At 32.2% G+C, this 26,054-nt stretch overlaps 3 protein-coding genes across 7 annotated transcripts; all 3 read left to right on the top strand.

Moving 5' to 3' along the window:
- The first annotated feature begins 5,692 nt into the window (after nt 1-5,692).
- LOC110611112 (polyol transporter 5) lies at nt 5,693-11,225 on the top strand. 5 transcript variants are annotated; one of them, XM_021751246.2, is made up of 5 exons: nt 5,693-5,783; nt 6,619-6,733; nt 6,832-6,966; nt 8,803-9,063; nt 9,232-11,224. In XM_021751246.2, the coding sequence occupies exons 4-5, from the start codon at nt 8,805-8,807 to the stop codon at nt 10,584-10,586; spliced, it is 1,614 nt and encodes a 537-aa protein (XP_021606938.1). In that variant the 5' UTR covers nt 5,693-5,783; nt 6,619-6,733; nt 6,832-6,966; nt 8,803-8,804; the 3' UTR covers nt 10,587-11,224. The 5 variants fall into 5 exon arrangements, with proteins under 5 accessions (XP_021606938.1, XP_043810601.1, XP_021606937.1 ...); XM_043954666.1 differs by having other exon boundaries at nt 5,711-5,969; nt 6,461-6,733; nt 8,887-9,063; nt 9,232-11,225; XM_021751245.2 differs by having other exon boundaries at nt 5,711-5,969; nt 6,461-6,733.
- Nucleotides 11,226-14,575: 3,350 nt separating this feature from the next.
- LOC110611206 (polyol transporter 5) lies at nt 14,576-16,514 on the top strand. The gene is made up of 2 exons (XM_021751381.2): nt 14,576-14,898; nt 15,051-16,514. Exons 1-2 carry the CDS (start codon nt 14,763-14,765, stop codon nt 16,379-16,381), a joined length of 1,467 nt encoding a protein of 488 aa, XP_021607073.1. The 5' UTR covers nt 14,576-14,762; the 3' UTR covers nt 16,382-16,514.
- An 8,139-nt stretch (nt 16,515-24,653) lies between these two features.
- On the top strand, nt 24,654-25,823 carry LOC110610308 (transcription repressor OFP8). Its single transcript, XM_021750168.2, has one exon. The coding sequence runs from the start codon at nt 24,877-24,879 to the stop codon at nt 25,777-25,779; it is 903 nt and encodes a 300-aa protein (XP_021605860.1). The 5' UTR covers nt 24,654-24,876; the 3' UTR covers nt 25,780-25,823.
- Nucleotides 25,824-26,054: the final 231 nt, after the last annotated feature.

Genomic DNA, 26,054 nt, shown 5'->3' with positions numbered 1-26,054 from the left:
CAGAATATCTCCAAATTGGACTTTTTTCTTCTCTCATCCTTACCTACCAAGATATTAAAATTCAAATGAATTAACTAGTTTTAAATAAAATCAAACTCAATATCTAAATGTTTTAAAATATTAAAATTACACAAATGTGCATATCACCAATCCTTCTAGCCAGATGAAAGAGATGTTAGAAGGTTGAAAGAGATTGTTAGAAATTGTCTTAGATACTGCTGATTTGCTAAAGTTGTTAAACGTAATATTTAGTTCCTATTTTTCTGTTTAAGTGGGTTGTTAAATGACTTGGTCAAGCTGTAATCAAGTTTTAGGAAATTTATTATTATTATTTTTTTCTGTTCAGCATGTTTCCATGTTTTGATCATGGTTAGAATCATGGACCATGATCTTCATTATCAGTTATTTTTTATTTTGTATTTAAACAATATTTTGTTTCAATGAAAAGTGTGGGGTTCAGTTCTGTTCTTCTCCTTCTCTGTTTTGCTAACATTTGGTATTAGAGCTCCTTATCTTAAAGGACCTGTGATCGTTTGAGTGTAAGTTTTTTCCCGTTGAGTGTTATACAGAAATACTAACCCTCTCCAAGTTTCAAATCTTGATTCAAATGGCTTCAAGAGATTATTGTCCTGTTCCACCTCCAGTGTTCACTGGAGAAAATTATCAATCATGGGCAGTTAAAATGACTGCTTATCTACAAGCATGGGATCTTTGGGAAGCAGTGGCTGAAGACCTTGAAATTGATCAACTGCCTGAGAATCCAACTATGCAGCAGATCAAAACACACAAGGAGAAAACTACAAAGAAGTTTAAGGCCAAAACATGTTTGTATTCAGCTGTGTCTGAATCACTTTTTACCAGGATTATGAACTTGGAGACTGCCTTTCACATTTGGCAGTACCTCAAGACAGAGTTTCAAGGTAATGCGCGTACCAAAAGCACGAGTATCTTGAATCTCAGAAGGGAACTTGAACTACAAAAGATGAAAGACTCTGAAACTGTAAAAGAGTATGTTGATAGGCTGCTGGATATTATCAACAAGCTTAGACTTCTTGGTGAAAAAATTCCAGATAGCAGAGTTGTTGAGAAGATTCTGGTAACTTTACCAGAAAGATTTGAAGCCAAAATTTATGCACTAGAGGAGGTTCGTGACCTTACAGAAATTTCCTTGACTGAGTTGCTAAATGCTCTTTATGCACAAGAGCAAAGAAGGCAGATTAGAGAAGATGGTTCAATTGAAGGTGCATTGCAAGCCAAGTTGCAACTTAAGGACACTTGGAAAAATAAGAAAAAAAAGGGAAAGAAGAGCAAAGACAATTTAGGTGCAGGTGTTGGAAGCAATTCTTTTCCTGGAACAAGCAACAATGGCGCAGCAGGCAACAAAGGAAGAAATTATCACCCTTGTCAACATTGTGGCAGAACCAATCATCCTCATTTTAGATGTTGGAGCAGACCTGATGCAAAATGCAACACATGCAATCAGATGGGGCATATTGACAAAATTTGCAAAAACAAAGGCAATCAGGTAGTGAATGAGGCTCAAGCTGTGAATCAGGAGGAGGAAGAACAATTATTTGTGGCATCTTGCTACGTTAGTTCGGCTGATACTTGGCTTGTTGACAGCGGTTGCACCAATCATATGTCCAACAATATCGAACTCTTCAAGGTTCTTGATAAGACATCAACCTCAAAAGTTCGTGTTGGAAATGGAGAATATATTTCTGCAAAAGGTAAAGGTTCAGTTGCAATTGAAAGTATTTCTGGAACTAAAGTCATTACTGATGTGTTGTACGTTCCAGATATTGATCAAAATCTTTTAAGTGTTGGCCAATTACTTGAAAAAGGTTTTAAGGTGTGTTTTGAGAACAGAAGCTGTATTATTAAAGATGCAAAAGGATTGGAGGTATTTACAATCAAAATGAAGGGGAAAAGCTTCCCTCTTGATCTGATGGAGGAGGAGTATTCAGCTCATCAAGTCTCTGTCAAAACCACTAACCTTTGGCACAAGAGGTTGGGTCACTATCATCATTCTGCTTTGTTATTTATGCAAAAACATGGGTTGGTACAGGGCATGGCTTCACTTGAAAAGGAAATATCTGGTTGCAATGCTTGTCAATTTGGCAAACAAATCAGATTGCCTTTTGCCAAAATAGCTTGGAGAGCCTCACAAAAGCTTCAGCTTGTTCATACTGATCTTGGAGGGCCATATCAAACACCATCACTCAAAGGCAGTAAGTATTATATTGCCTTTATTGATGATTTAACTCGAATGTGTTGGATATATTTTCTCAGATTCAAATCAGAAGTGGCTGGAGTGTTTTATAGATTCAAGACATGGGCTGAAAATCAAAGTAAATGTAAGATGATGGTGTTAAGATCTGATAATGGAAAAGAGTATACCTCATATCAGTTCAATAAATTTTGTGAAGAGGCAGGGATCGAGCATCAATTGACTACTCCATATACTCCCCCAGCAAAATGGAGTAAGTGAGCGAAAAAATAGAACTATAATGGAGATGACTCGTTGCTTGTTGCATGAGAAAAATCTTCCTAAAAAGTTTTGGGCAGAAGCAGCCAATACTGCAGTTTTTTTATTGAATAGATTGCCTACTAAAGCTCTCCAGAAGCAGACTCCTTACGAAGCATGGTATGGTCACAAACCCTCTCTCACAAATCTGAAAGTGTTTGGATGTTTTTGTTTCTCTTATATTCTTCAGGTTAAAAGAGATAAATTGGACAAGAAATCTGAGCCTGGAATTTTCATAGGCTATAGCAGTGTTTCAAAGGCCTATAGAATATTTCAGCCACAAAATGAGAAGATCATAATAAGTAGAGATGTTGTTTTTATGGAGGAGGACCAATGGAATTGGAGTGCATGTGACGATGTTCAACGTTCGAGTACACAGCAGCCCACCGTTGAGGATGTTGATGAACAACTAGTTCGTGGTACTCAGTTACTATCTGAAATCTATGCAAGATGCAATGTGGCATTATTAGAACCGGCAAGTGTTGCTGAAGCAATGATGGAGCAAAAATGGAAGCTTGCCATGGAAGAAGAGATGCAAATGATTGAAAAAAATCAAACCTGGAAGCTTGTTGAGAGACCTCAAGATAGGAAAATTATTGGGGTGAAATGGGTTTTCCGAACAAAGCTTAATGCTGATGGATCAATAAATAAGCATAAGGCAAGGCTCGTTGTGAAGGGTTACGCACAAATCTTCGGTGTGGACTTCTCGGAGACTTTTGCTCCTGTTGCAAGGCTTGATACTATTAGATTATTGTTGGTTATGGCAGCTCAAAAAGGCTGGAAGGTGTTTCAGTTAGATGTCAAGTCTGCGTTTTTGAATAGTTTTTTGGAGGAAGAAATTTATGTTGAGCAACCAGAAGGTTTTATTGTGCAAGGGCATGAAGACAAAGTGTATTTGCTTAAAAAAGCATTGTATGGCCTTAAGCAAGCACCAAGGGCTTGGTACAGTCGTATGAATGATCACTTGCTAAGCTTAGGCTTTGTGAAAAGTCTTAGTGAATCAACTTTATATATAAAGAAAAATGGTGCTGATTTGACCATTGTTTCTGTTTATGTTGATGATCTTCTTATTACAGGAAGCAAGCAGGAGCTTATTGAGTGTTTTAAGGCTGAAATGTTCAAAGAATTTGAAATGACAGACCTTGGGTTGATGTCTTATTTTCTTGGTTTGGAAGTAAGACAAAGGAAGAATGAGATCTTCATTAATCAAAGCAAATATGCAAAAGAGATCCTAAAGAAATTTCATATGAAAGGGTGTAAGCCAGTTGACACTCCTATGCAGCCTAGAGTAAAATTCTATAAAGATGATGGTGCTGTCAAAGTGAATGAAAATCATTATAGAAGTTTACTTGGCTGTCTCATGTACCTCAGTGCCTCCAGACCTGACATAATGCATGCTGTTAGTCTCCTTTCTAGATTTATGCATTGTGCTAGTGAGGAACATTTACAAGCTGCAAAACGTGTTGTGAGATACATAAAGGGAACAATTGATTTTGGAGTAAAGTATGTTTGCTGTCCAAATTTCAAGTTAGTTGGTTTTTCTGACAGTGATTGGACAGGTTCAGTAGATGATATGAAAAGTACTACAGGTTTCTGCTTTAATTTTGGATCAGGTGTGATCAATTGGTGTTCTAGGAAGCAAGAAATCACTGCTCAAAGTACTGCAGAGGCTGAATTTGTTGCTGCAACTGCTGCAGCAAACCATGCTTTGTGGCTTCGGAAAATTCTCAAAGATTTGAATGAAGAACAGGTAGAGCCAACATCAATTTTTGTTGATAATCAGGCAGCCATATCAATCTCATCTAATCCAGTATTTCATGGGAAGACAAAGCATTTCAAGATTAAGTTCTACTTTCTAAGGGAAATTCAAAAAGAAGGAGAAGTGTTGTTAGTTCATTGTAGAGCAGAGGACCAGATTGCTGATGGTTTTACTAAAGCTTTGCCTAAAGCCAAATTTGCAGATTCAAGAAATAAAATGGGAGTTTGCAGCATCAAAGAAAAGGAGTGTTAGAAATTGTCTTAGATACTGCTGATTTGCTAAAGTTGTTAAACGTGATATTTAGTTCCTATTTTTCTGTTTAAGTGGGTTGTTAAATGACTTGGTCAAGCTGTAATCAAGTTTTAGGAAATTTATTATTATTATTTTTTTCTGTTCAGCATGTTTCCATGTTTTGATCATGGTTAGAATCATGGACCATGATCTTCATCATCAGTTATTTTTTATTTTGTATTTAAACAATATTTTGTTTCAATGAAAAGTGTGGGATTCAGTTCTGTTCTTCTCCTTCTCTGTTTTGCTAACAGTGATGATGAGGAGTATAAATATATATCCACGATAGACACAAAAATTATTAGCCATTGAATATAAACTTCATGATTTAATTATTTAAATTTTCCTATGGATATTAGGAGATATATATATCTTATTTGATAAAATGTTTGAGAGAGATATTAAGCAATGCATGTATCTTATTATAGGAGAGCTAGGTTTTTAGAGATTTCTCAAATTAATTAAAGGTATTATAATCAATTTTTATTTTATTAATGTTAATTTTAATAAAAGAGCTTTTAATTTAGATAGTTTTAAAATTGAAAGATTTAATTATTTAATTTTAAAAATAGAGAAATCGATTTATTAATTATGATAAAATTTAAGGATTGGAGCATAATTTATTTATTTTTTTATTAACTATTTAGAAATGCATTTTATGGAAAGATAATGCAGGTAAAGTACATAAAACTCCTATGAAACAAATATAGAATCAGCTGACCATCAGATGGGGACTGCAATCCTCCCATCAGAAACATATTAAGGACAAAACATAGAAATAGCAGTAAGAATATGTCGACTGACCATCCTCAAATTGCCCTTATTGATTAGACTTGATTTGAACGCAGGTCATGTGATGGAACTTGAGCCGGTGGATTAAAAATATTGTTTTCTTTGTTTATTTTTACAGTAAAAACTATATTTATGTATATATTTTTTAGAGCAGGCTGGGCTGAACTTCAATTAAGCCTTTCAGACACGAACCTAACCAGGACCGGCTCACTCAAAGCAAGGTAAGAAGCTTCACACCAAGCATGGGCTTCGGACAAAGTGGCCCTAAGTTTACGAGCCAACTTAAATGCATTTTAACGGCACTGTGCTGTACCTCCAAACAAAAAAGATGATTCTTTGAAGATGGGGACACAAGGTGCCGCCAATTTAAAACAAAAACAACTATATATTGGAGTCTTCTGCTATTTTAGGAAGGTTAATCCCTTTTATTTATTTTCTTTCCTTTCTTCAATTTTTCATGCGTTATTCTTTCTCTTCTTTTCCTTTTAGTATTAGATGAATCTGTTCCTCAGTTCCGGCTTGTTTTTAAGAATGTCTTCCTCTTGGATTTTGCTTCGGCTGGTGATGGTGGAAGCAATTTAACACATTCATTCCAATCTGGTTTGTCTATTTACATCATTATTTTTGCCATCTCTTCAGTTTAGCAAATACGCCCTTTAAGTTTTTAATTGCTTTAGAAAACCAAAGTAGCTCCATTGGATTTTGAGACAGAATATTATCAAAACTTGTAGATAATAAAAGCCATTTTAATGCCCAATAGACTGCACCAAGCTTACCCAAAAGAGTTAGCAATTAAAAAAATTTATTTGGATGGGTGGTGAGGGAAGCTCTTTAAAAATTTATTAAGGGTCTCCGTTTCTTTGTTGTATCTTCTTGTATTCACTATTCATAAGCTTTGATGATGGAAGATCGTCTAATTTAATATAATATCTCATCAATTGGAAAATATAAGTTAAGCAAAATTTTTATTTATAGTTCCTTAAGCTTGTAGGCTTAAACCAGTTAAATTATTCCTTCTTGGCCACGTTTATCTTAATAGCTAATTTTTTATTTCTACATTTGATGGGTGATGTTCTCTTTCTTCTTAACAGGTGTCCCTTTGGTGTCATTACAGGCCAACTTGGTTGCTGTTTATTCTAAAAAATTGATAATAAAAAACTCATTAGTTGGTGCCAACAAATTTTCAACTTTTCTTTTTGGGTGTGTTTGTCTTTGCACCAGATTTTATTTGATTTTGGATTTTATACAGGTGCTGCATTGTGGCTAAAGTATACTGGGAAAGCAATCCAAGGAGATTGTTAAACGAAAGTGATTGAACCAAGCTGACTGAAATCTAAGGCATTTGTCATTGATCCTGGGAATTAGTATGCATTTGATATTGTAGTTTTTAACTTTGCATTCACACACACATATATATTTTTTTCTTTTGGATTCTTGAGATTCATTATGATTTCATCTTTAGGGATTTCACAAGATCTCTGTGAGTGCAAAAAATCATTCAGAAGTTTAAGAATAATGCAGAGTCTATGATGTTGTCTTCCCAATTCTTTCATAGTGTAGTTTCCTAAATTCTAATTCAAGTGCAGGAAGACTTCAGGTATGTCGTTCTAATTTGAGTGCTTATCTTCATTTACACTGCTTCAATATTTTGTCTTTTACTAATTGATGTTCTCAAATTGTTCGAGACATTGTTTCCTTAACTTGTCAAAGTATGAAAAATTATCCTGCTGAATTTGAGCTAAGTTTCAGTTTACTTTTATCAAACTCATATTTTCTTGACTTATAATTTTAAATTCATGTTGCTGTTAGAAATTTCTTGAGCATTCCCCTTCAAATCTAAGTGCTGGATCCCAGTTTTTATGCTGAAAAGTCAGAAATCCTGGAGTGATAAGATAGGTGGGGTTTGTGAATCAAAAAGATTGAAAGAGAGCTGGCTGGGGTTGGGTTTTGCAGATTTGTCTATACTTAAAACTATATCATATCTTAAGCAATGAGTAATGTCTTGAAAAATAAAATGATGTGGGACCTTGCTGACCTTTACATTATGCATTGTGTTTCTGCCCTTAAAAAAAATCTTAAAAAAATGATTTGTGGAACAGTTTATAGAAGATAGAGAAATTAAAAAACTACTTTGTTGTGGATATTAATTCAGGTTAATGTGGCTGGGAGTACTTGTCACCTTTCAAATTTATGCTTGTATTAATGATAAAGGTCCAAGAACAAACATGGAGATTGGACTTGAGAATTTTTTTTTTTAAAGAAAACCAATTATAGGAAATTGATCTCTCTCTCTCAGTTGTGCACGCTTCTGCACTGTGGGACCTGAGCCTTCATTTGGTGAAAAAATGTTTGTATGTCTTTGTCCTAGACTGAAACAAGTGGCAGAGATTTAGGGTTTTCATGTTTTTCTAGGGAAGTCTTTGCTTTTTGTAAGGATTTTTGTTTTGTCCATAACAATCTTTATTCTGCTGGATGGACCATGTGAATCATTTTTTTTAGCTTCAAAAGTTACCAATTTCCCCTGATGTCAAAGCTTGGTCCTTAATCCTTATGCTTCTCATGGGTTTTGTGAACCTTTGCTGCACCATGGTTCGTTATTAATTGGTTGAGATGTGAAATATGGAAGTTGTCAGAAATCTTATTTCTGGGGAGATAAGAGATATGGCTTTGAATTGTTAAAGAGTACTTGTTTTATGTTTAGATAAAGATTGAAGTAATATGTCATCTGGACTAGAAACTATAAATTAACAAGAGATAATGACATGTTTTGAATTTAACAATAAAAAAAAAAGGATAGAAAATTTGTTTATTATTTAAAGGAAATTGCTTCAATGCTTCAACTGGGCCTACCTCTGGAAACATAACAGTGGCATATTCTCTTTGAAACAATATAATTAACTAATGAGTTTTCCAATAGTACAAGAGACCAAATAGAGTTTCCCTATTGAATATCGCACCAGACAGCTATCATTTTGACAAGAAATTTAATTAAGTAGAGCACGTATAATCATTGACCTTTCCATTATCAGACTGGTACATGTACTTTACTCAGCCTCTTTAAAACACAATCATTGTTTCAGGGCTCTGCTTATGCCTTATGAGCTTGTTAAGTTGAAATTGTAATTAGAGAAGGGTAGAGGTTGGATGGGCATGTCCACTTTCAGCTCTCTTTTCCAATTTCCAATAGCTTGAGAAGAAGTGTGCCTGGCATGTGTTCTTCTGAGAAAGTGGCTTTAGAAAGGTAGAAGAGAAGGTTCTTTCTCTTATTCATTAACTTTCTACCCTTTAGAGAGAGTCGTATATTCATCTGCTACTTTTTCTTTTTCTATCAAGTTTAAATGGAGTAGATAACTGAATGAACAGATGCATTGAGTTGAGTCACTCGTTGTTCTATATTCTAAATATCAATTTTTTTTGGTTTCCAATCTTCCAGTTATGCATTTCAGTTCTAACCTTGAGTCAGATAAAGTTGGATACTATCATCCACTTCCTGATTCAGAGTCTTCTTCAACCTCAGAAACTGATCTGAAAAATGAGAAAAGAAACAAGATATGGCATGAGGATGCTGCTGAAGGTGGATCGCAAGAACACGAGGGACCACAGGGTGTTTCAGCTCACAGAAAGACTCACATTAACAAGTATGCTCTTGGTGGTGCCATTCTGGCCTCCACAAACTCTGTTCTCTTGGGCTATGGTGAGTTCCATATTCCTCATTTCAATTGAGATTTTTCCCTCTACGGCGTGATTTTCATACTAATGATAGACAATGAAGGGAGAACAAAGAATATAGACAAGCATTAGATTCTCAAACGAGAAGTAAATTAGAGAAAAAAAATTACAGTGTTGAAATTGCTATATGCAGATATTGGAGTGATGAGTGGTGCAATACTCTACATCAGAGACAACCTCAAAATCTCATCAACACAAGTGGAGATCTTGGTGGGTTGCCTTAATTTATGTTCACTAATTGGATCCCTTGCATCAGGTAGAACATCTGATTACATTGGCAGACGGTATACCATTGTTCTGGCTGCAGCCACATTCCTAATTGGCGCTCTTTTAATGGGACTGGCACCATCTTTTATATTTCTAATGGCTGGAAGGGTAGTTGCTGGCATTGGTGTTGGCTACTCCCTAATGATTGCTCCAGTCTACACTGCAGAGCTCTCACCAGCCACGACTCGAGGCTTTCTATCTTCCCTTCCTGAAGTCTTTATTAATATTGGAATACTACTTGGATATATCTCAAACTATGCTCTCTCAAGTCTTCCTGAGAACATCAACTGGAGACTAATGCTTGGACTTGCAGCTTTGCCAGCTATTCTTGTTGCTTTAGGTGTCCTGGTGATGCCAGAGTCCCCTCGTTGGCTTGTCATGAAAGGACGGTTCGATGATGCAAAGCAAGTTTTGATAAAAACTTCGGACTCAAAGGAGGAAGCAGAATTGAGATTAGCTGAAATGATAGAAGCTGCCAAGGCCCCAGGAGCTGCTTCAAGCAATTGGCAAGGACAGGGTGCTTGGAAAGAGTTATTGTGTAGACCGTCTCCCCCCATTCGCCGAGTTCTCATTGCTGCAATTGGAGTTAACTTCTTCATGCAGGCTTCAGGCAATGATGCTGTTGTGTATTACAGTCCTGAAGTGTTGAAGGACGCTGGAATCCAGAGCAGGCAACAGCTTGTAGGTGTTACAGTAATCATGGGAATAGCCAAAACATTCTTTGTTTTGGTTTCAGCTCTTTTCTTGGACAGATTTGGGAGGAGGCCCCTCTTGTTGTTGGGGTCCACTGGGATGGCTGCTTCACTGGCTGCCTTAGGTGTGGGCTCAAAGTATCTAGAGCAGTCAGACAAGAAGCCTGTGTGGGCCATTGCATTGTGTATAGTGGCAGTATGTGCTGATGTGTCCTTCTTTTCAATTGGGCTTGGTCCAATCACTTGGGTCTACTCATCAGAGATATTTCCTATGAGGTTAAGGGCTCAAGGTTCCAGTTTGGCAATATCAATTAACAGATTGGTAAGTGGGATTATTGCCATGACATTTTTAAGCATTTCCAAGCTAATCTCGTTTGGAGGAATGTTTTTTTCATTGGCAGGGATTATGGTAGTTGGTATAGTTTTCTTTTATTTCTTCTTGCCTGAAACTAAAGGCAAGACCTTGGAAGATATTGGGATTCTGTTTGAAGATAAAATTCCTGAGAATGAAACACACTTTCTTTCTTAACTAAAAAATGCATGCAGTTCCAATTCCTTTTGCATTTTCAACTTGGAAATGCATAGAAGCTTAGTAGTTGGGGGGAACATGTGAGTTGTATAGATTGGAATGTGATGAAAATGGTTTTTGCCTTGTATGAGATCGGTAGCCATGGGAGGTTGCAAAATTGTGGGAGAATAGTCCATTCATTCATTCATGTATATAGTTGGAAGAGCATTTTTTGGGTTAATATAGGTTATATTTGGCGTTGAAGTTCATGGGCTAAAATACACATTTCAAAATGTTGTTAGAAAAAACAAATTAGAAATTTAAGGTTTTTTTTTTGTCAAAGATAAAAAGTTTATTAATGCACGAAAACAGCTGCAACGACAAAGGCCGCATGCTTCCATCACTATCGATTCCCGTTAATGAACTTGCGCCACAAGCCAGCCAATAGAAGCAGCGCTGCATGCTTCCATCACTATCGGTTCCCGTCGATCGGAGAGACAAAACAAGGAGCGAACGGAATCGAGACTTTTGGAAGTTAATTTATATGGAATTTAAAGCTTCTGCATGAGTTACCAATCTTTCTTTGGATAGACTCTCTGCAATGATCGTCTGCACAGAATTATTCCTTCAGCTATGAATAGAAATGCTGTGGGCAGAAATGGCGGTCTTCCTTTTATGGTATCTCAGTATCAGGACAAGGGTTTTTAAAATATGATTTTATAAAATAAAGTTTTGTATAGTTTTTAAACTTTAATATTGTTTATTTTAATAATAAAATTATTTTTTAAATAAATTATATTTTAATTTTTAATTCATCTGTATTTTTAAAATTTAAATGCTTAAAGTTTTATATACTGTTAAAAAAATATATTTTAAATATTTAAAATATTATTTTTAATATAAGTAAAAAAATTTATATTATATAAATTATATTTTAATCTTAAAATTTTAGAGTAATTGATGAAACAGTTTTTATATTTTTAAAATTAAATTTTTAAATTTCTTCATCTAAAAATATATTTCTTCTATTTATTATAAACATTAGCTCAAAATTAAGAGGTAATTAAATTTTTTGAAAATATAATTTCTTTTTTAAATAGTTTTTATAAAAATTTATTATCTACTTAAAATTTATTCTGTACTATTTAAAAATAGCTAAAATTATAAAAAAATATTAAAAATTTTTAATTATAAATATTGAAGTATTTTAATAAATAAAAATTATTAAAAAAATATTAAAAATTAATTAAATAAGATATTATATATAAAAATTAATAGACGAGAATAGACAGATTATAAAGAAATTTAAATATATAATTTTAAAAATATAAATGATGATTTTTTAATTATATAAAATTTAAAAAATTTAAATATAATTTATTCATTTATAATGATGTTAAAAATATTTTTTTATTTTTTTAATAATAAAAATAAATGAAGAAATTTTTAATTTAAATAAATTAATTATAAAAAATTTAAATATTTAATTTTAAACATATAAAAATTAATAAATTAATATGCTGAAATTTAATTACTAAAGCAAATTTGGAGTTATCAGCGGATTATAGCGAAGGCAAATAGAAATTAAGAAAGTATTGTGTTAGTTGGAGTTAATCCGATTTTCTCTAAAGAAGATTTTTAAATGTTATTCATGCCATCGAAGATCTAATTGAGTTTATAGCTATTAGCGGTATTTATCTTTTTTAATTATGTCAATAGAAGAGAAAACTTACGAAGAAATAACTACTTGATTATTCTTTTGACACTTAATTTTTTTTCCCTAGAATTATAATGACATTTTCTTTAGAAAGGAAAATTATAGTAAAGTGTAAAATGGGAATAAAAATATTTAATAAAATAAAATAGATTTTAAATGAATTTGATCAGAGTGGGGACCCTAAAAACAAATCCCAAATCCCGAAGAACAAAAAAAAACTATTGATTTGCCAACATCAGGTGTAGACCACCATATACCTAACAGTACTTTTTGCACTTTTCGGTGATCTCTCCTCTGCATGTCCTTGCTTTTTTTCATTCAACTTTTTCGTCTCCGACAATATTTCGCTTCTTTTTATTTTTACAATCGGCTGTAACTGGTTTTCAGACGCAGAATTCTCAAATCTTAACAAGATAATTTCATGCCAAGGAGGTAAACAGCAGCCGAGCTCCTTTAAAATTTACAAATTATTTAGGGTTATTTAGATTGTTTTTAAATATTAAATAAATATTATTTTTATAGATGATAGATTAGATTAGTTAAATTTTAAAAAATTAAATTAAATATTATTTTTATAAGTAATGAGTTAAAATATTTAAATTTAGAAAAAAAAATAAATTTTGATAGTAAATAATTATTAAATTATTATGTATAATTTTAATATTTTTTTAAATAGGATATTGAGAGAATGTAAACATAAATAAGAACTAATTAAATGATGGAAATGATTTTAATTATTCAATTACATTAGGCTAAACAGTTTTAAATAATATATATTTATTTAATGAAGAATTTTTAAACATCATTGCTTAATTTTACAAAGCGATTTTGTTAATTTCTCTTTTTTTTTTTAAGTATAAAGCGATTTTGTTAATTTTAGTTGCCATTATGAGTAGGTTTTATAATTTTTTTAAAAATATTATTCTATATTTATTAGTAAATTTTTTAATTTTTAAAAATATATTAAAATTTTATTAATTAATAATTTTGGTAATTTTAAACAGTATTATAAAAAAATTAAAATAATTTTAATATGAAAAAATTAATTAATAAATTTTTTAAAAATATTACAATTAACTAATAAATTTTTTTAAAATATAAAAATTAAATAATAAAAATAAAAATTACTGAAAAAATTAATCAATAAATTTTTGAATAAATTACACTTTAATTTATCAATTTTAATATAATTATCATATTTAAAAATTTTCTATAATCCATCCATTCATTCAAGTTAAAAATATTTCTATTTATTTTTGCCATTAAAAATGTAAAAATATTTTTTATCATCCTATTTATAAGTTTAGTATTATAGTAAGTGCATTAGTAAATTTAAGAAGTCTCAAATTTTACTCTCCAATCCTTAATTCTCATTTAAAAAAATATATATCTTTTTTATTATTCTTTTTAAATAGATAAACTATATTTAAATAATTGAGTTTTAATATAATTAATAGATCGATTCTATATTTTCAGAATCATATCTTTAATTATAGGAAATACTTTTAGAATCCTACTTTTAAATCTTTTTATAATCTGTCCGTTTTATTTATTATAATTTAAATATTTTATTTTTTATTTAAAAAATACTTATCTACATTAACTTTTATTTATAATATTAAATTTAACTAATTTTTAATATTTTTTATTTTTTAAATTCTATTTATTAAAATTTTTAAATATTTATAATTTTAATTATTTTCAAGTGTTTAAATTTTTATAAAAAGTATTTTAAAAAATTATATTTTTAAATAAAATTAATTTTTTAATTAATATCTATAATGAACGAAAAAATTATAATTTTAGATAAATTAAATATTAAAAAAATTAAAAATTTTAGTTTTAAAAATATAAAAATTGATTCGTCAATTACTTTAAAATTTAGAGATTAAAAATATAATTTATACAATATAAAATTTTTACATATATTAAAAATAATTTAAATATTTATAAAAATATTTTAAATATTTATTTTTTAATAAATTAATTAATAAAATTATGAATAAAATAACGTTTAATTTAAATAAATTAATTATATAAAAATTTAAGTGTTTAATTTAAAAAATAATCTATTAATTATGTTAAAATTTATAAATTAAAATATAATTTATTTTAAATTTTTTAAAATTTAAAATATTTTAAATTAATTTTTAAAATAAAAAATTAATTAATAATTTTTTTCATAATATAATATAAGAATTAAAATAATAAATTTTCCTTTATAATTTTATAGTGTCACGTAACAGCGATGAATGTGTGAGATTTTATCCAGAGGTAAAACGTGTGCTCTCACCTGGTATTCAGGTATCTACTTATCTAGCCAATTTGATTCTAGCAATTTATTTCTCCTTCAACAACCCAACAGCAAGCGAACTCTCTCCACTCTCACTTTCACCTGATCCCCATTTTCAGCCTTTATTCTCCCAACAAAATTAAGCCAAAAAAAAAAAAAACATCATCTCTCTCTGTTACAGGATCACATGGATGCCACTGAGGTTGAATCACAAGAACCCAGTAGACCAGAAAATGTTCTTGAACCCAGAAAGCCTCGTCTCAACAAGTATGCTCTTGCTTGCGCTCTCTTGGCTTCCACTACCTCCATCTTGTTAGGCTATGGTAACTCTGTTTTCTTCTGTATCTTCTTCTTCTTTTTGCCTCATCTAGTTGATATTAATCAAACCTCACAACGAGAATTTGATCAAGTAGTTGAATCTCAATATGTGCTCTGGTTGTTTTAGTAATGAAAATCGTCTTGGTGTTGTATACAGATATTGGTGTGATGAGTGGTGCAGTAATTTTCATTAGAGAAAATCTGAAAATCAAATCAACCCAAGTAGAGATTTTGGTGGGTATCCTGAATGTATGTTCGCTTATAGGCTCGTTGGCTTCAGGGAAAACTTCAGACTATTTAGGTAGACGATACACTATAGTTCTAGCTGCAGCCACCTTTCTAATAGGTGCACTTCTCATGGGTCTAGCACCGTCGTTTCCTTTCCTCATGGCCGGTCGTATCATCGCCGGAATAGGTGTCGGTTACTCTCTCATGATCGCTCCGGTATACACTGCCGAGGTCTCTCCTGCTATGACTCGTGGACTCCTTACTTCTCTCCCTGAGGTCTTCATTGTTTTTGGAATTCTGCTAGGTTATATCATCAACTACGCTTTGTCAGGTCTACCACAGCACATTAACTGGAGGCTAATGCTAGGTATAGCCGCGATCCCATCTTTAGTCATCGGCGGTGGAGTTATGGCAATGCCGGAATCACCTCGGTGGCTTGTAATGAAAGGTAGATTGGATGAGGCAAAGAGTGTGTTAATCAAAGTATCGGATAGTGCAGAGGAAGCTGAGTTTAGACTCGTTGAAATAAAAAAAGCAGCTTCTTTTGGTTCAGGCCACGGAGATTCTTCAACTACAAGATGGCATGGACAAGGGGTTTGGAAAGAACTTCTGTTAAGGCCATCTCCGGCTGTTCGCCGGATGCTTATTGCAGCTATTGGGATCAATTTTTTCATGCAAGCTTCAGGGAATGATGCAGTTATCTACTACTGCCCTGAAGTGTTCAGAGCTGCAGGAATCCACAGTAAGAAATTGTTATTTGGCGTCAATGTGATCATGGGATTTGCTAAAACTTTCTTTGTTTTAGTATCGGCTCTATACCTGGACCGATTCGGAAGAAGGCCTCTTTTGCTGTTGGGTTCCTCGGGGATGGCGGTTTCGCTGGTGGTGTTAGGCTTGGGATCTAAGTTTCTTGAGCACTCAAACAGCAAGCCAGTGTGGGCTATTGTGATATGTATAGTAGCTGTCTGTGGGTTTGTTTCTTTCTTTTCTATTGGGCTTGGACCCATTACATGGGTCTACTCATCGGAGATTTTTCCGTTGAGGTTACGGGCTCAAGGCTCTGGGTTGGCGATATCGGTGAATCGGTTGGTGAGTGGGGTGTTGTCTATGACGTTTCTGAGTTTTGCCGAGAAGATAACGTTTGGAGGAGTGTTTTTTGTGCTTGCTGGAATAATGGTAGTTGGGACAGTGTTCTTTTATGTGTTTATGCCCGAGACTAAAGGCAAGACCTTGGAAGAGATTGAGGCTCTTTTTGAATGACTGTGACAAGGGTTTATAATATGGATTGTTGCACGTCCAAATTAATTATGGTGGTTTTTACGTAAATTTCACTGTAAATATTTAAAATATAATAATTACACATATAATTATAAATAAAAAAATCGATGCAATATTTTAGTTTGGGTCCTTATTTTGCCCTATCAGATTTTGGTCTTCAATCTAATATGAGGTCTTTCTTCTCGAATTCTTATAGTTAGAAGTTGGCGATTATTCGGTCGGTTTGATTTAAAATAATACACTATTATTAATCGGTTCGATTTAATTTTTTCAATTTTTTTGATCAAAATCAAACCGAACTTAATTAATCGAAATTTTTAAAATTAAAAATTAAATCGAACCGAAATGAATTAAAAACCGAACTGAATTTTCAAATTAATTTGATTCGGTTGGTTTTTTCAGTTTGAACCGAATACTACTCACTCTTATTTAGAAGTTTTACTTTTAATTTTACTTTTTTAGTGAACTCTTTTAAATTTGTTGGTCTTACTTTTATTTTAGATCTATTGATCTTACATTTAATTTTAAACTCTTATATAAAACTTTTTAAAACTCGTAAACTTACATTCTATTTTGAGGTTCTACATTAAACTCTTTTAGATCTATAGATCTTATTTTTTTATTTTAAACTCTTATAAATGATCTAGATCTTATATTTAATTTTAAACTCTTACATTGAGCTTTTTAGAAGTAGTTGAGCCGCATGATATTTGCTATTTCAAACATGAAATTTTATATATTGCTTTGAACTAGTTAACTATATATATATATATATATATTTTCTTTTTTCTCTTTTTCTTTTTTTATTCTTCTTTCTTTGTTTTGCTTTTTTAAGATTGCTCGAGTCTGGAGTGACATAACCTAAAAGTTGAAATCCTGGTAATGGTTGTTGGAGTCTAGTAGTAAGAACTCTATGATGGACTTTAACCATTGGGATAGTTTTATACATTGTGACCTTAGCCTTGAGGTCGATGCCAACTAGACAACGCTAACTTACAATATAATCTTTTGGTACTAGAACTTTAGCCCTGAGGTTGACATTAACTAGGCAATATAGTTTTATACTCTTAAGCTAACTTGTATTATAGTTTTTTGGTGTTTTAGCCTTAGTCCTAAAGTCGCGCTAACTAAACAACATAGATGTATCTTTAAAATAATTTATGTTGTAGTTTTTTAGTATTGACTCTAAAATTGACGCTAATTAGATAACGCAATTTTGTGCCCTTAATATAACTTGCATTATTGTTTTTTGGCTAGTTTTAGCTGAATGGCTCTAACTAAACAACATAGTTTTATACACTTAAACTAATTTGCGTTGTAATTTTTTTGATATTAAGATCTTAGTTCTAAGGTCGATGCTAAGTAGATAACATAATTTTGTATTTCTAAATTAACTTGCATTATAGTTTTTTCCGATCGAAGCCTTAACTCTAAGATTTACGCTGACAGATAATATAGTTTTCTATTTTTAAGCTAACTTGCATATTAATTTTTCACACTAAGGAGCCTTAATTTTGTCACTTAGTTTTAGTAGCTCTACAATTTGGAGATCATGTCCTTCCTTGAAAGAAAAATGTATTTTAATACCTTAAGTTTTTGGGATGTATTTGCAAAATAATAACTCATTTTGAGATTTAAATTGGGTTATATAATAATCTTAACAATAATAATTAATTAATTTTTAATCTATTTACTTATTAATTCATATATATTATGGTTATTATTTATTTATTTTTGTTATTCCTCCATTTGATATTAACTGTAAACGAAATAGTAATTTTAATTTTTACTTTTTTTCTTAAAAGGTGGAAATTCAATGTCATTCCAAACCATTTATATTGGCACCATTGTAATCATTCCAAAAAATTATTAGGATTTTACCTCAGTCGCCAGGAATGTGCACTATCAGCATAGTGCAACTATGAATGACACGTCATCCTCTTTGTGCATTCCTTCTTTGTTTAACTGATTTTGCGCTGTTCTCTTCATGCCTTTCTCCCTTTGACCAAGTATAATCTAGGTGAGCGACCAGCTTGGCCTTGCCCTGCTCAACACGAGCTCTAGACCCGACTACACTGTTTTTAGTTTATCCGCTTCGTTGAATCTCACATTTTTAGGTATTTCTCTCTTTAATTATTTTAATTATTTTAATTATTTTTAGGTATTAGCTATCAAAGCATGATCCAAATTTAATATGTTTATCTGACTTCAACAGTCTAAATTTGAACGGTTGCAAACTGAATTTTCTTTTAGAGACCTCTCGTAATCTGAATTTTATTTTAGACCTCTCTTGATTCTTCACATGTCAATATGCTTCTTTAATAAAAGTATATACCTTTTTCTTATATATATAAATTAAAAAATATCTTTTTAATTTCAACAATCAACAGTTTAATCATTTTAGCTTTAGGACATCTTTAAATGTTAAACTGAAAAATATCTTTTTAATTTTTTTTGCATTTTGGCTTCTGTAAGTTGTGGATTTTGGCCTCTGCAGGTTCAAACAGCAACTTATTTTCTTTTTTGGCTTTTCAATCTTTAGGTGCATTGTTTTGTGACTTGGTTTTGTGTCTTGAATTATTGGGAGAAGGGTTTTGTGAAGTTATTTTTTGAATTGGTTGAAATGTCCTACCATATTAAAGAACGTACTCAGTATCAGAATCTATTAAGAGAGTCCATTCCAATTACTCTTAATACTAAGTCAAGTAAAACTTACCTTATTTCCTCCTCACACAAATGGATCATTGATTCTGGTGTCATGGATCACATGACAGGTAATTCTCATATTCTTTTCAGCTTTCGATCTTATAAAGCACATTCTTCTGTTACTATAGCTAATGAATCAATCTATAATATTAAGGATTTTGGAACTGTTAAACCTACTCCTTTTATTACCTTATCATTTGTGTTAAGTTTACCTAATCTTGTCTTTAATTTAATCTCTGAGAGTAAACTTACCAAAGACCTAAATTGTTGTGTTTCATTTTTTTCTGATCATTGTCTCATTTAGGATCTTGTAACGAAGCATATTATTGGTAAATGACATGTATCTTGGGGTCTCTATATTTTGGATGTATTGGTACCTCAGTCTGTTACCTACACCAGTGTCGTGTCTCCGTTCGAAGCACACTGTCGATTGGGACATCATTCTTTACTGGTTTTGAAGAAGTTATACCCTCAATTTTATAAGGTACCTTTACTGGAATTGAGTAATGTTATTTTGCAAAATATCATCAAAGCTCTTTAAGTTCTAAAGTTAATAAACAGGCTGAATATGCTTTTGAATTAGTTCATTCGGATGTTTATGGCCCATATCTGGTTGGGTCTAAGATTGGATTTAGATATTTTATCACTTTTATAGGGTGATTTTTCCAGAATGACTTGGATTTATTTTATGAAACATCATTCAAAAGTGTTTTCTCATTTTTCTGCCTTTTGTGCTGAAATCAAGACTCAATTTAATGTTTCTGTGCAAATTTTGCAAAGCGACAATATTAAAAAATATATGTCAGAATCATTCCATACTTATATGACTTAACATGGTATTTTTTACCAATTGTCATGTGTTGATACACTCGCTCAAAATGGGGTAGTTGAAAGGAAGAATCGACATCACATTGAGATTGCTCGAGCTCTGTTATTTTAAATGTAAGTTTCTAAGCAATTTTGGACCGATGTTGTCTCTACTGCATGCTTCCTCATTAATCACATGACCTCCCCAATACTAAACGGTAATACTCCTTATAATGTCCTCTTTCTTAAAAAACTATTATTTCCTTTGGAACCATAACTTTTTAACAGCACTTGCTATGCTCGGAATGTTAGACTTTATGTGACTAAACTTGATTCTAAATATTTGAAGTGTGTTTTTTTGGAATATTTCCGTCTTCAGAAGGGGTATCGGTGTTACTTTCCAAACCTCAACAAATATCTTGTCTCAATTAGCATTTTTCGAGCAAATTCTTTTTTATCCTATTGTACAAACCTCTACTGGTCAAAAAAGAGGACGATAAGTGACTCATCTATAGAATCATATCTGATGGTGTGAACTCTTTGAGTGTGCCATTTGTTGCACAATTTGATGGTAACATTCCTCCTAGTACTCAACCTCCTGTTAAACCGTCAGTTGTTTAAGTTTACTCTCGGAGACCAATACCTGATGATACATCTCCTGCACCAGAACCTTTTTCGCCATCGGATCTACTTCCGAGTGACCTTGACTTCCCTATTAGTCTTCGTAAAGGTAAATGACAGTGTAAGTCTACCTATTCTGTTACTAACTTTCTTTCTTATGATCATATGTCCCCTTCTTCTACCTCCTTAATTGCTTCTCTAGATTCAATTTCCTTACCTAAGACAGTTAAAGAGGCCATGGCCTATTTTGGATAGCGTGATGCAATGTTTGATGAGATCAAGACTCTAAATGAAAATCATACTTGGAAACTAGTTAATTTAGTCTCTGGTAAGAAGGTTGTGGGTTATAAATAGGTTTTTGTCATCAAAGTCAATCCAGATGGTTATATAGTGAGGCTTAAGGCCTACCTAGTCGCTAAAGGTTATGCACAAACCTATAACATTGACTATTCTGACACTTTTTCTCCTGTGGTAAAAATAAACTCGGTTCGCTTGTTCATCTCTCTAGCTGCATCTCAGCATTGACCTTTACACCAATTAGATATCAAGAATGCTTTTTTACATGGTGACTTCCAAGAGAAAGTGTATATGAAGCAACCACCAAGATTTGTTGCTTAGAGGGAGAATGGGAAAGTCTGCTGCTTGAAGCAATTTTTGTATGATTTGAAGCAGAATCCTTGTGCATGGTTTGGCAAGTTCAGTGAAGTTGTTCAAGACTTTGGGTTGAAAAAAAGCAAGTGTGACCATTCAGTCTTTTATAGAAATTTAGATACTGGTATTATTTTTGTTATTGTATATGTTGATGATATTATTATTACTGGGAATGATAGTGCAGGGATCTCTTCTCTCAAAAACTACTTGCATACGAATTTTCATACTAAAAACTTGGGTCAATTCAAGTATTTCTTGGGAGTCGAAGTCTTGAGGAGTAAAAAAAGGAATTTTCCTTTCTAAAAAAAGTATATCCTTAACTTATTTGCAGAAATTGGAAAGATGAGAGCTAAACCCTGTAGGACACTAATGATTCCCAATATATATCTCATAAAGGATGACGGAGACCCTTATGATGATTCAGAGAGTACAGAAGATTGGTTGGAAAGGTGAATTACCTTATGGTGATAACTCGGTCAAATATTGCTTTTGCAGTAAGCATTATCAGCCAGTTCATGTCTGCATTTACGGTGAAACATTGGCTTGCTCTAGAACAAATTCTATGTTATCTAAAGGGGACCTGTGGACTTTGTATACTCTACAATGATAATGTGCATACTGCACTTGAATGTTTTTTTTTTATGCTAATTGGGCGGGATCTAAAAGTGATAGAAGATCGACTATAGGCTACTGTGTGTTTGTTGGAGGAAACCTAGTATCCTGAAAAAGGTAAGAAGCAAAATATAGTATCCAGATCTAGTGTCGAGTTAGAATACAAGGCCATAACCTAATCCACTTATGAGATTCTGTGGATAAATCATCTACTGAAAGAAATTGATATGGATATTGCGTTACCTATGAAACTTTGGTATGATGATCAGGCTGCTCTTCACATTGCTTTCAATCCAATATACCATGAACGGACTAAGGATATTGAAGTTGATTGTCATTTTATCTGTGAAAATATTCAAGAAAATTTAATCTCCACCAGTTATATAAAGAAAGGAGAGCAACTAGATGATCTACTCACGAAAACTTTAAATGGGTCTTGAATAAAATATCCTTTTAACAAGTTGAATATGATAAATATCTATATAAGTTGGAGAGCATTAAAGTGAGATTACATAATTATAGGTTAATTAATACTAATTGATTGATAAAGAATCTTTAAGAATTACCTTAATAAAATTTTGTAATCTATATATAGACAGACTTACTTTAACAGAGAAAATACACAGAAATTACCAATTATTTTTTTATCATCTTACCCATCCAAACAAATTTTGTTCAAACTGTTTTTGTCAGTTCTGAATTTTTATTATACTTTTCAATACCCTATATTAAATTCTTCTTTGAAAGACTTATTTCTGTATTTCTATAGGGATTAAAATTTGGCATATATGCAAATGAATATTTTAATTCAACATTTTACTCTATGAGACTTCAAAGCAAGAAGCAAACTTCAACAAATATTTGAAATAAATTACCTCAAAGGTCGTCAAAATGCTTTTTAGGTAGAATAAGTTTTCTTGTAACGGGCTTTTTCTTTTGATTTTTTACACTACTCTTAAATCTTCATGTAAATTCCAGTGGTTTGATTTGTTAATTTTGCTAATAGAAAAATCTCTTTCATTTTAAAAATTTTATGATGGAAATGTCTATGTAGAAATTTTGCAGAGAAGTGTTAGGGGAAGAAGAGATGAGAGTAAGAATTAGCTCCAAAAAAGGGAGACATTGGTTCCTTTTCAGAGTCTACCAACTTTTCACTTGTAATTTAATAAAAGAATGTGAGAATATATCTCGGCATATTTTTTAGGTGAAATTCATTTTTTAATTTAAATTATTTAATATGTTTTTAAGAGAAATATAATAACGTAATTGAATATAAATTATCAATTTATTTTATTTAATTCAATTTTTTTATTAAATTAAATTAATCAATTCTTGTTTTTGAATGGAATCAAAAGATAAATTGAAAAAACAAATAAAAAAATGTAAGTTAATAAATAATTTTGATGTAATTATTTAGTTAAACTAAAATATGCTTGTACCTAACAAAGCTAAGTGCTGTTTAGTGATAATTTTGTAAAGGAGGAAGATAAATTAATTATAATAATAAGCAAAAAATTAGGCAAAAGTCATAATCCAGTATTGTCAAACACTAGAATCCAAATGGGAAAAGTGAAAATGGGGTTTGAAATTTTCAGAGTATTTTTTTTATTTATTATTTTAAATAATAACCAGATAGGAACAGTGTAACAGAAAATCTATTTCAAAGGCAATAGTTATAATTTTGTCACATAGCCAATCTCATACTTAGAAAAGCTGAATTCAATTTACCCAGAACTGTCTGTTAGCTCTTGGTTGCGTATTTAAAGGGTAAGAGCTGATTTCTTCCATGTGTTTTTGTCTTCTTGGAAGCTTCTTCAAAACCTGAGATGCTCTTCACATAAAAGAAGCTCTATTTGACTCAGCATGGTTAGTGTCTTTTCCTCCTAAAAACCATCAAGACCATAAAGCCTAGACATTTATTTTTCTTAATAAGTTTATATAACCAAGCTTATTTGGGAACTAGAGATGAGAATACTCCCTAAGATTTAACTTCTTGGTGCAGCCAAAGACATAGAACTCTTCATTTGTCTTTTTATCTAGAGTAAGACATCTTGCATGCCAGACAAAAACATGTTAACAAGTTTATATAAAATCTATATGGATTCGAAAATGGAAAAAAGGTTACTAAAATCTGACAGAAAGAAACAAGGGAAAAAGTTACCAATGTTAACTTTGTCCTCGTCTCTGAATCTCATTTTCAAAACCCTCTCTCTCTCTCTTTTTTCCTCCATTATTATATATCCTTTTTTTAAAAAAATTCACAAGATCAAAACTTTATATGAATTAGCTTTGATCAATTGAACTAAACAACTGGGCAGGTACATGATTCATCTGTGACTGCAAATCAAGAAAATAACCAAAACCTATCAAGAAAATGAAAGAAAAGAAAAGAAAAGGAAAACACAGTAACTGGATATATGGCTGCAAGATATGCTAATACAGAAAATTAGGTCAAATAAAGTTCCCAAGTTTAAACAAACTGGGTTCGAGGGATACCTCAAAATAGTTTGATGATGGAACACTAATTAATGAACTTGTCTGATGTACATGCATGTAAAGACTGAGAGGTACTAAACAACAAATGTTGATGCTGCCCAACAACCCTTCCATTTCCTTGCTTCTTGCACTTATGTCTTTTTCGTTCACAGGCTTATTCTCGATGCTGGTTAATGGTTTCCCTCTAGCAACAAGGACTGAAAACTCCATTTCCCTGCACAACACAAACGTTTAAACTTTGAGCTCTCTCTATATCGTTTTCAACTTAGCTGTAGAATTATATGTTATCATTCCCACTTCACTGCCATTACATGTAATGAAAAATTCTTCTCTAAATCGGATCTACATAGTATAAAATTATGAAATTTTACGTGAATTCTATGATGTTTTAACTCTACCGTTCATATAAACCTGATCTAAATACATGTAATATTTTATCATTTTTTTTAAAATAAAATAATGCTGTTTGTTTTTTTAATTTTTGTATTTATATTCCCTCCCTAATTCCGCCACCTCTTTCAAAAACCCGTGCAGCTCAGACTAGCTCTCGACTCTTTCTCTCCCTATCTCGTTCTCTCTGTCTGATGGAAAACCGATTCAAGTCGCGAATCTCTCGTATGTTTCGGGGTTCCTTTGCCTCGTGTCGGACCCGAAACTCATCGGACGTCGTCGAAAAAGCTGTTTTTGTCCCGCGAAGCCACAAGGATTACTTCCATTTCCACGTTATGCAGCCTTTGCCTTTGCCTCTGCCTCCAAAGCCTCTACCTTATCCTTCCATTTGCAGACCCAAATGCCCCGAAACAACAGCCAAAGCTATCACCAACTCTATCTTCCCCAGGCAAAAAATTTCGGGACGATATCCTCTTTTGTCGGCAAATTATAATACTAAAGGAAATGTTCGTCCCCCTGCATCGTCTTCTTCCCCATTCCACAAAGATTTTAGCTTCAAAGAGAAAAAGAGGAGCTCGAGATCAGTGAAAAACAGGAAAAAGAAAAACAAAACCACCGATTTCAAGAGCAATAGAAGGGACATGAGTCTTTTTAGCTCATCTTCGCAAGATAGTGCATATTTTGAAGGCAGCTATTGGTTGAGCAGCCATGGCGACGAGGACAAGGGAGAAGGAGAATCAGATACACTTTTCTCTTCAAGGAGTCTCTCCTCAGATTCATCAGGATCTCATTGCCACTTTTCTCGCCGCAAGAAGCTGAGTTCTCGCCGGAGAAGGTTTGCCTCTAAAAGATCTCAAATGGGTATTTTCCCCTTGCATGGCAAAGTGAAGGAAAGTTTTGCAGTGGTGAAGAGTTCTAGTAATCCATACAATGATTTCAGGGCATCAATGGTGGAGATGATAGTTGAAAAGCAGATGTTTGCAGCTAAGGATCTTGAACAGCTATTGCAGTGTTTCCTCTCCTTGAACTCTTATAATCATCATAGGATTATCATGGAGGTCTTCACAGAGATTTGTGAGGCTCTGTTCTCTAACTGATTTTAATTAATGAAAATAAATCTACTTTTTTTTTTTTCTTTTTCATTAATTATCTTGTAGTTAATGCTCTAATTAACTATGATTAACAAAGTATGTTAATTTCGATCCCATTTCCTTTTTTTAGTCAACCTATTAAACTAAATTTAAATAGTGTTTGTACCCACCAGATTGGTCTAATAAAAAATTATTTTATTAAATATTTTTTTATTTATAAAAATAAAAATTTAAATTTATTGTGTAAAAGAAACATACCGAATCAATCAATCACTACTGTG

This window comes from Manihot esculenta, chromosome 3 (assembly GCF_001659605.2).
Source record: "Manihot esculenta cultivar AM560-2 chromosome 3, M.esculenta_v8, whole genome shotgun sequence".
NCBI classification, from domain to species: domain Eukaryota; kingdom Viridiplantae; phylum Streptophyta; class Magnoliopsida; order Malpighiales; family Euphorbiaceae; genus Manihot; species Manihot esculenta.
The sequence above is the reverse complement of the archived record's forward strand: the minus strand, read 5'-3'. Positions and strand labels throughout refer to the sequence as shown.

Excerpts from the sequence above, each read along its gene's own strand:
- LOC110611112 (XM_021751246.2), top strand. The coding sequence starts at position 8,805 with ATGCATTTCAGTTCTAACCTTGAGTCAGATAAAGTTGGATACTATCAT. Across the intron at positions 9,064-9,231 it reads CTCTGTTCTCTTGGGCTATG|ATATTGGAGTGATGAGTGGT; the intron begins GTGAGTTCCATA and ends TGCTATATGCAG.
- LOC110611206 (XM_021751381.2), top strand. The coding sequence starts at position 14,763 with ATGGATGCCACTGAGGTTGAATCACAAGAACCCAGTAGACCAGAAAAT. Across the intron at positions 14,899-15,050 it reads CTCCATCTTGTTAGGCTATG|ATATTGGTGTGATGAGTGGT; the intron begins GTAACTCTGTTT and ends TGTTGTATACAG.
- LOC110610308 (XM_021750168.2), top strand. The coding sequence starts at position 24,877 with ATGGAAAACCGATTCAAGTCGCGAATCTCTCGTATGTTTCGGGGTTCC.